Source organism: Poecilia formosa, unplaced genomic scaffold, assembly GCF_000485575.1.
Source record: "Poecilia formosa unplaced genomic scaffold, Poecilia_formosa-5.1.2 Scaffold37, whole genome shotgun sequence".
Lineage (NCBI taxonomy): Eukaryota > Metazoa > Chordata > Actinopteri > Cyprinodontiformes > Poeciliidae > Poecilia > Poecilia formosa.
The window spans coordinates 1,059,791-1,070,319 of NW_006799976.1; the positions used below are offsets into that span (position 1 = coordinate 1,059,791).

The window sequence follows — 10,529 nt, forward strand, 5'->3', positions numbered from 1 at the left end:
ACTCATTGCTGGAGCTATTTCAACGTGATTCAAAGTAATTGTGGGAACAAACTTAACAGAAAAAGCTGTTTGATAAGAAATTTAATGAAGAGTGTTTCAGCTGAGCAAGAAGACATGCAGGCGGTCAGAGCTGCAGCAGCTAACACGCCATCAACATTAGGGGCAGGGGGTTTTTAGCCAGATCCTGATTTTATTTTATTACGATGCTAAAGGCTGTAATGTCATTTTAAATCATTCTTTGCCCCACCCCTCTACCCAAAACACTGCTGGTGATTTGCCTGTTTTTGACTTTTTCCTGCTTCAGCCAACGTAACAAGTCATCAGCGGCGCCCTGCAGAACATGGTGCGATGTGGAGGGACTGAGCAGACTAATTGATTTAGAGGTGTTGGTTAATAAAATCTCACTTGGCACCAGGCATAAAACTTCTGTCTAAATGTTAATTAGTTGCACTTCTAAACTTCTAAAATTAGCTTTGTAATTAAAGAATGAAGTGCGCGCTGGAGAGGTGGGCTGTTCTTCAGTAAATGTCCTTGCTGAGCCGCGTTATTGACAGAAAGCACAAAGTGGAGAGCAGGTCTCTCTACTCCGTTACCATGGGCAACGTCTACTCAGGGCAGATCAGAAACGAGCTCATTCTCATGCCTGCTGATAACCCTTGCTTGGTTTCGCCCGCTCTGGGTAAGCACGACCTAACAAAAGCAAACCTGTTTGTTCCTGTCTGTCTCTCTCGCTCCAGATCTCCATGGGTGTGTGTGGGATGTTGTGTCAGGGCTGAAACCCATCCCTCTCCCATGAGCCTGTGTACCCACACACACACACACGGCGCCTCGACGCACGCACTCGGCGCCCACGCACCCACAGCCGGCACCGACGCTGTGAACTGGACCCTCGGAGCCCGGCGGAGCCCAGCCGAGCCAAGCGGAGCCGAGTCTAGCCCACTTGGAGCCTGAGGATGTCAACAGAGACGGAGCTCCAGCCAGCGGTCAGGCCCAGCAGCGTCAGACGGGACTCCAGGAGGAAAGGTAAGCAGAGGGCCAACGTTTGCTCAAGATACGAGTTATTACAGAGTGATCTATATTGTTTGTTAGGATCTCGATTGGAATAAATTCTGATTTTATTTTTTACTTGTTTTTAGTAACCTACCAGAATTCAGTGTTTTATCACATTTTGCTGTTCTTAGATTGCAGAATAATTCATACCCCTAATGCTTTTTTTTAATTTGTTTATTTTTTATTATTATTTTTATTTTATTTTTACATTTGATTAAATTAAAATCATAAACTTTGTTGTGATTATATTTGATAGGTCAACAAAACAAATTGCATTATTATAATGTGGACACATTTTTAAAAAAGTTTTTAAAAGTTATTCAAAGTAAAATGTAGCAATCCCCTTTACTCTGATACACCCAAATAAAAATCTGTGCAACCAGTTGGTTCCAGATGTGACCTTCGCAGTAAAGTCACGTCTGAGGCCTTGTGCTCTGTGAAGGCCTCAGATATTTGTTGGAGAACATTTGTGAAAAAAATAATAGGTCAGGGATAAAGTAGATAAGCTTAAAGTAGCATTTTCAAAAATGATTGTTGAAAGAAAGCCACATTTAAAGTTTGTAACAAGTCATTTAAAAGACAAAATATATCAGAGAAGTTGCTCTGGTCAGATCAAACCGAAACAGAACATGTTAGCGCTGAGTGGTTGAAAACTAACATTACTATGAGAACACCTCATCTTCCCCAGAGTAGAGCAAGGTGGCAGCATTATGCTATGGGAATGCTCGTTCAGCAGAAACAGCTGGTCAGGATTTTAAAAACAAGATGGACGTTTTAGGATAACAGAGCACTTCTGAAGGAAACTTAGAGGCTCAAAAAGACTTGAGACTGAAAGTCGTTGACCCTAAACATTACCCCGTGGGCTATGCTAGAATAGTTTAGATCAAAGTTTTTATGGCCCAGTCAAAGTCCAGACCCAAGTCTAACTAAGATTAAGTGGCAAGACTTGAAAACTGATCTTCGTAGATGTTCTTTGCTCAGTTTGTCTGAGTTTAAAGTGTTGACTCAGCAGGACTTTATATTCCTCTGTAACACTCAGGAATGCTGTTCTGCCGGTTGGCTAATAAAAAATAAATAAATAAATAAATCAAAAACGGTATGCAGAAATTTTTAGATATTATGTGACAAATCTGAAAAGTTCAAGGGTTGTAAATATCCTCCGCAATAAGCCACCATGCACTTTCTTTAGCTCCATTTGTTCTGTTAGCTTCTGTCTTACTGGCTGGTGAAATGATGAGAGGCCGACACCGACGGTAGAACAGCCAGCTGTGGGGATGCTGCGTGCAGTGAGGAGTCCAGATGTGAAAACCTCCAGAGGCGAGCAGCCAGCAGGTGTAAAGCAGCGGGCCTGGCCGGCCTCAGGGCAGAGGTGACGGCGCCTTGCCGCACGGCGCCACCTGCCCGTCTGCTAGAGCGACGCCCGGGCGCCTCCTCCAAATAAGCATCTGATTGATGTTGCAAAAACTCCGGACGCTGTCGGGGATGACACTTAATGGATCTGCGCGAGCGCGCGGGATCCCACACACTCGCTATCACCTGGAGCAGACGCCTCATTGAGCCCGGCGAGCTTCAGCTCCCGCAGACAAGCGCCGGTCGTCCCAAGCACAGAGAGTGAGGGAAGGCTGAATGCCTCTCATGTCCTATTTAGAACAAGCATTGTTCTACTGCAATGGAGATCATGTTCATCATTCAGACTGCTCTCTGTATTTGGAAGACACATACACACACACACACACGCATACACACACACACAACGGTGCTGGGATAGAAGCCCAGAAGAGCATATGAGAGGGAAGATGAATGGTTTGCTTTCCGCTTTGAGACTTGAGGGTTTGTTCTCGCTGTCTTTCTCTTTTCATCTGCGCACACACACACACACACACACCCACACACACACACGCACACATATTTTCACACACAAATCACCTTATAACTTGTCTTTATTTGTATCTCTTTTTTGTACAAGTGGAACGAAGGATTTGCTCAGCTACAAAGCTTTGCTAACACAGGATGTATTCATCTTTCCTCTGATCTGGGTCAGTCTTCCCAGAAGACGCACTCGCGTACACGCAATCACTTGGAGATGGGTGATGAAAGCCAAACGCAATCACGTACCACACACGCGCTTCGAACGTGCTTGTCTGTGGGAATGAGGAACTTTGTTGGCGTGCGTTGCGTGTGGGACCTGTAGCCTATTTTTTTTCTTTCTTCCTTTCTTCTTCTTCTTCTTGCATCGCTCATGCTCGTTTCTAGCCAGCTGTCTAGTTTCTGTCTCGCCGGAGAAGCTGAGTTTAAATGAAAATAACCCTGCTGAATCGCTGATCTTCATTAGGATATAAACACTTGTTTTACTGATGTGAAAATCCCTGCAGGATGCCCCTCTCATCCCCCCCCGCCCGTCGGTCTTCAAACACCCTTCCTCTCTCCTCCCACTCCTTAGACTCCGACATGACCTTGTCCTGGATGTGTGAAACTCGGAGCAGAGAAGGATCATGAAGAAAGGGAGAGAGTGAGAAAAGACTAATGAGTCGGTCTGAATGAGAGCTTTTTAATCTCAGCCCTTTGTTTCACAGCCCTGCAGAGACGAGTGTGATGGAAGAAAACTATCGGACTGCTACGTGTCACACATTAATCACAGCGGCACCGTGCGCTTGGCCGATGCATCGCTCTTCTTGCGCGCCTGTGTGTTGATTTTACATGTAATTATGACTCAACTGAGGGCAAACGTATGGGTTCCAGAACGTTGCAATCTTTGAACTCTGCCATTTACGCAACCTGACCTGAAGAACCTCAGCTTCAGCTGCAACGAAACCAGTCCGCCACGCTGGTCAGATTTTAATATTTAACCCTCATGTTCATAATTAATCCATACACAAAACCTACTTTGGTCTGGTTTCTAGTGTGAATATCTTGGTAGACTTAAAATAAGATAAAGCTAACTTATAATTAACTTTTCAGCAAGATATAGAAGAAGCTTGTTTTAAGTCAGTTTCTTAGTACTGATGAAATATTTCTAGTTCCATTTCTAGTTCAGAATATTTCACTTGTAATATGGGAAAAATGTTTTGCAAAAAGTGAAATAATCTACCAATGGAACAAGTACCTTTTTTATCAATATTGAGAAATTATCGACTTAGCTCCTATATCTTACTGAAAAGTTACTTGTAACGTAGTTTTGTCTTATTTCAAGTGTACTAAGATATCTGCACTAGAAACTAGACCAAAATGACTTGGTAATACTTTGTGTTTTCACAGCCAACTACGCATATGTCACTTGAACTTTAAAAGAAAATCACATTACAACCACAAACTTTTTTTTTTTTTTTTTTTCAAAATGTGATAAAGAAAGTGAAGGAGGATAGAAAATTATCTTTGGTTTTCATATTCAAATGACAAATGAGTCACAACAGAGTCAATGTTATCTCAGGATAAACCCAGTTGTTCTCTGAAGGCCTCAGAGGTTTTTGAGAGAACCGTAGTAAACAAACAGCATCACAAAGAGCAAGGAACACACCGGACATATCGGGGAGGGAGTTGGTGATGTTTAAAGCAGGCTGAGGTGATAAAACAAACTCACAAGGTCTGAATATCTCTCAGAGCTCTGTCCATTCATAATCTAAAAGTGGAACATACATGGTGCTACTCTAATCCTGCCTAGATGTGACCCGTTGACCTAAACTGACAAGCTGGAAAAAGAGACAACTAATCATAGTAGGAAAAAATAGCTAAAAATAGCTAAAAACAGCTCAGGTGCGAGAAAACATTAACAATCTATAAATCTGGAAGAGTAGCATGATGGAGGTAATCAGACTGAAAAAATGTCAAGATTCCAAAAAATATGTGTATTTACTAGGTGCCAGAATAGTAAGAGAGAGTTTTGGAAGTTTATGAATGTTTCTTTGTCAGAGAATGAGGAAAAGGTTTTGTGTTTTCACGCAGCCTAAGTAAATATCTGCTATTATGTTTTTGTCTGCTATATAAAATCCTGACAAATACTTCTGCGAGGCGCTGCTCCTCTCTCCGCCTCCTCATCCCCCTGGACCTTCTCCGTTTCCTTCCCTCTCTTGCGATGCGACCTAAAAGTTAAAGGATGACGCGGCTTCAGCGAGACGATGCTTCTTAATTAATGCAGCTGTTAGTTTCTTAAAAAGCAGCACATTTTAGGCTGCTTATTATTAATAAAACAAGGAGCTGATAGACTGCCAAGTGGAGACACTTTTATGCGAATGTCAAACTAGAACAAGAAACAAGTCTGACATTTATGAAGAACCCAGCAGCTGCAGGCTGCACAGCTTTTTTTCCTCCCCGTGCTTAGAACCTTTACATCGCCGCGCCCACCTTGTTGATGAGCTATGATGAACCGTAGAGGCTCCTTTCAGTCATATATCCCCTTTTCACCATGCGCGGAAATTGTCCTGACATGACAGTGCAGTATTTCAGCAATGCTGCACTTCTGTCAAATACGGTTTAATTAGTGGAGTTGCATAATTCACATAAACCGTTACCAGACGGTCGATGAACTTACTCCTTCTCCTCTTCTCCCTCCAGAGGAGCTGAAGTTGACTGTCAAAACAGGGCGGTGAGATTGGTTTGCTAACAAGCTGGCAGGGAGTCAGCAGCGTTTATTCACACTCTTCTAATTCAGTGCCGTTCTGTAACAGCTGAAGAATAAATGTCAACACTGTTTATTTAGAGTTGATGCAGGTTAGAGCTCCCGACAGCCACTGAAAATTGTTGATTTTTCCTTTGGCAATAGACTCTTATTAATGTGGAGACGTTGCAAGGCTTTCAAAATAATCTTTTTTTTCATATTCATAAGTCTCAATTTAAGTTTCAAATGTTACAGCTGTTTTAAAGATCTGCAAAAAGTAGGTGATGCGTATTTTAGCCCTCACAACATCCGGTCAGCTCTGTTTCTGCTTGTTTTTCCTTCACTGTACCAGCTTATTTCAGGTTTCTATTTTGCTTTGTTCTCGTCACTCTGGAATGGACAGGCATCGAGACTTAGAGAAACAGTATCAAACTCTTTACTTTAAGGTATTGTTAGTCATTTTAACAGGTTATTGAAAAAGGATATGCTGGTTTAACTTTTTTTTTCCATATGTTGGTGTAGTTAAAACATATTTTACATTGATTTAAATATGAATAAATAAGGTGCATTTTGAGAAATATCAAGCTCTGCCAGGTCATTGAAGTATTTTTGTGGCCTTTAATGCACCCCTTATTTGTACAGTGTTTATTTAGTAGGATTTAGGGTGTAAAACTAGCATGTCAGGAAGGAAGTTACTTTATTTTCTAAGCAACCATTAAGACTAGATCTGTGGATAAATGTTTAATACTACAATCTATCATGTGGTTAACAAAACTTTTTTCTCAATTATTGTAAAATTTGACAGACTGGAAGCACCTGAAATATTCAGGATGCTGAGAAGTCGATCTTCACAAATACAGACAGTGAGTCTGCATAATGTAGTATGAGATTAAGTCAAGTTTTACAGGATAACTGTGTCCATACTTATTTTGAAGCATGAAATAATTATTCAGCAGTGACATATGTGCTTTATACATGGCACCTTCAGGTCGAGACAGTCGTTACGTGGAAGTTTTCAACATGTCTACAGTAATCCATCAACGTAGCACAGTTGCTGTTTATACTTTGAAATATATAACTCTTTAGTTCCATCGTGAACAGTGAGTGTGTCTCTAAAAAAAAAATCAAACGATTGAACTCTATTTAAGTTCGTCTACAAAGCCCCAATTCACAAAAAAAAGTTAATCTCACGAGGCTTTAAAGGGCAGTTTCATTCATGTACAGAAATATATAATCAAACCTTTCCATTCATGTGCACATTCAAATTCTGTCCCGTAAATTTCACTTTAATCCTGGTTATACTCCAAAGCAGTCAAGCACACTTAATTGGGCCAATTGATAAAATGAAACACTGAACAGCAGGAGTGCCAGCAATAGAAAAGTTGTACTGAAGGTAACCTTTTCATGCAAAAAGAAAAAAAATAAATATTAGTTTTAACACAACCAGGCACAGCTGGAATGAATTATGTAAAAGGCTCGGAAAAATATCAGCATTCTTTCAGAACACATTTTCACCCAGTAACTTAATCACTGCCCGACACTGCAATGTGCATGAACCGAGAGTTGGAAAACGTGTATTTTTAATTGCTAGATGAGTCTATCCAAAGTGGCGGCTCTGGCAGCTAATCAACATTTAATTTGAATCATTTGAATGCCATGCAAGCGTTTGGGATTTATCACAGAAAAATGTTCATCAGCTGAGGGATTTTCACCTCGTCGTGTATTTATAACGGCGGTAAATGTGTAAATAAAACATTCAGTGATGCCTGTCTGTCTCCCATGATGTGACAGCGAATGTGATTACAAGTTCTAATAACTTCCACTGCTGTCAGCACATGCAGCCGACTGCCATCACAACTCTGGGGAAAAAATATCGCCACTCTCCCACAGTGGGATTGAGCCGAGGGTGTGTGTTTGCCTGTGCGTGTGTGTGTGTGTGTGTGTGGGAGGGTGGATCCGGAGAGTAGCTGGCAGTCAGTGGCGTGAAAAGAGTGGTTAAAGGTTATAGCTGTGCAGCTGTTAGCCTTTGTGCTTGTGTGCGAGCGTCTCTTTGCTTGTCTCTGGTGTGCGATTAGCAAACACATTATCTGTTTTGTGTGGATATTATGCACACATCCAGTCTATCTGGCACAATCACTGCAGTCATTCACTCCCATATCTTTCCCCAGGGAATCTTAGAGCGCAAACAACTGCATTTTGTGAGTGTGAGCCTGCGTGTGTCTGTGTGTGTGTGGGTGTGTGTGGGTGTGTGTGCTTGCCATGAGAGGTAATCAGATCCGCTCCCTCCAATCAGACAGAGATTGAATTGAATTGGTTGTGTTGTTGTTATTGTCATGGAGGCCAGCAGTGGATAGTCGGTGACAGAAGACGAAACATGAACTCTAAAAGCAGACGGTGACGCTCGTTTTCCAGAGGTGTACCTCCGAGTTCAAAATCTATTTTTAGAGATTGCTGCTTCTTCTGCCGAATGTTTTCTCCTCTGTCTTTCTCATCTATTTATCCATATATCCAAGCTGCTGTCTCATTATTTACCAGCCCAATCAAAGTTTTCTTTTTTTACATTTGTTTTTGTTTTTTGTGGTGGGACTACAGAAGAAGGTGAGGTTAGGACTATGTTTTTTTCTTTTTTGTGACTGTAGTCATCAATAAATTTCCAAAATCTAAAAATGTGATCTTACCTAAGCTAAAAACACTGTTTTTGCTTCATTATTGGCGGTCAGTCTTCTTTCTTAGGGGCCCATCAGCAATCCATTCTACGATATTTACGCCTGTACCTTGCAAAACTTCTCCTAACCAGTCGAATTGTGAGAAGAGCCCTCGTCAGCTGACCCTTACTGACCTTTAGCTCAGGTCTCAGGCGAGGCCGCTCCTAAACCTTCAAGAACAAGATAAACTTTGCGTTCCCAACATGTGTGAGCTGCTCTGTGGTAAATTGAAAGTGGTCAACAAATGATTGTATTTAGACTAACAGTCTGACTATGTTTCATTTTGAAATCTAGTAAAAGATAATAATAAAAGAAAAGGCAGCCAATCACAGAAACACAGATCAGTAAATACTTTTTCAGCTCCTTTCTGCATCTCGGTCCGTGTGTGTGGCTGTACTCTGTCAAACACAGAATATGTTCAGCTCCGTCCTCCCTGCACACTACTTGATGTGGCTTTGCCCACCACATCACTTACTACAGTCTCCATAGCAACACTTTTCCTCCGTGCTCATAATTTACACAAAGGGAAAATGTCCCAATGTCACACACGCACACACACACGCTCTATTAGAGGCCGGGCCTCTCACCCTGCTGTGCTGGATGAAGGACTGCGCACTGAAAGGGCATTTATTATTTGTTTGAGGCAGGCAGGCGCGCTTCTGGTTTTTACCTCAGTTCTCCTGCGACATGAAAACACGAATGGCTTTTCTAAGGCATTAGAGACGTATTGTGAGGTGGAGGTGGAATAAGGAGGGATGTCTGGTCAGTTTAGTTGGCTGCAGCTGTGAATGTGGGTTTTCTCAAATCCACTTTTTCTTTTACATTACGCCCACTGCTCTACAGCTGGAAGATCTGCTATAATATAGTTATGTTAAAAGAAGATAAAGAGAGGACAACTTCAACACACACATTCAGTAGCTGTACTACAGCGTTCACAGCGGATCAAGGCCTTCTGTAGATTATAATACATCGAGTGTCTTGACCTGACAAATGTGTGAGTGAACAGCTTCAGCTAAGTGGGAAAAGGCAATGACTGTATGTCCCTAGCAAATCATTCGCAACATAATTTAGCTCAATAGAGAGATAGCTAAAAAACAGTTTCCATGTGGTAAAGGAACAAAAAAATGCCTAGATAAGGCAGAAAGTGAAGTTTTGTCCTACAAATAGTCGGGGAAAGGTTAGGAATTGAACTTGTTTCAACTAGAGCCAAGTTGTGGCGGCCAGACGTCTTGGTCAGAGAGTCTCCTAGACTCTTGTGTTCCTGCTCCGTTTTGGTCTGAGTGTCTGTGGAAAGAACGAGCTCGTCGACACGTGGGGATTGAAGTCTTGGCCTGTGTTGTAGGATCCAGCAGACAAGCTACTGCAGCTCACATTACTGGAGAAGTTATTGGTGGAAGTTTGATTTCAGCTTCGCCCGCCGTCTCGATGTGTTGTTGTGCAGGTTACCTGCTGATTTTGCGTATCGGTGTATGAATTTGTCAGCCGTTCGTCGAGTTGAGAGCGTGAGTAGAAAAGTTTGCTCTCTATGGATTTGCCTCGAAACTCCTCAGATCTCAAGCAGGTCTAAGTTGTAGAGACGCCACCTCACAACTTACAAGACTAGTAATAACATTATATTGGCGCCAGATAACACACTATGACTTCAGGGATCTGCTTGGGGCAGAACAGGTAAAACCAAGACACTACAAGGCAGGTTGTCATGATTTTATGCCTGATTACTGAAAAGTTTTGTCATCTGTGTCCTTTTTTGTTGTTTTCTATCAACCATCATTACTTATTTTTTGAGCAAATGGCTGTGAGTGTTTTGTTTTTCTACATTTGTAATTGATCTCTGCAGTCATCTGTTTGACAGCGTTCAGTGTTGAGTGTTCCTGAAGGCGCAGTTTGAGTTTGTTTTCCTTTCTGTTTAGTTAGCTGTTGTTCATGCTCGCCTTCATTCTTCCTGTTTCTTTAGCTGAACTCAGAAAAGATGGAATCCAAAAACAATGAATGCATCTTTTTTCTTCATGTTCTCAAATATAAGTAGGAACACAAAAATGCTAAGAAAAAGCTTTCTTAAACATAAAGTGGAGCAATTTCAGATACGTTTAAGGAAGTAATGTGTGTGTGTGTGCGTGTGTGTGTGTGTGTGTGTGTGTGCGTGTGTGTGTGTGTGTGTGTGTGTACCTGCTGAAAGAATAAGA

General features: G+C 41.8%; 1 protein-coding gene across 1 annotated transcript in view; it reads left to right on the top strand.

Moving 5' to 3' along the window:
* Positions 1–10,529, top strand: part of LOC103137066 (disabled homolog 1-like) — a 77,514-nt gene that overhangs the window by 50,091 nt on the left and 16,894 nt on the right. Inside the window, exon 2 of the mRNA XM_007550597.2 lies at positions 738–1,023. Within this exon, the coding sequence (XP_007550659.1) occupies positions 954–1,023 (70 nt within the window). The 5' untranslated portion in view covers positions 738–953. The remainder of the gene's footprint in view (positions 1–737; positions 1,024–10,529) is intronic.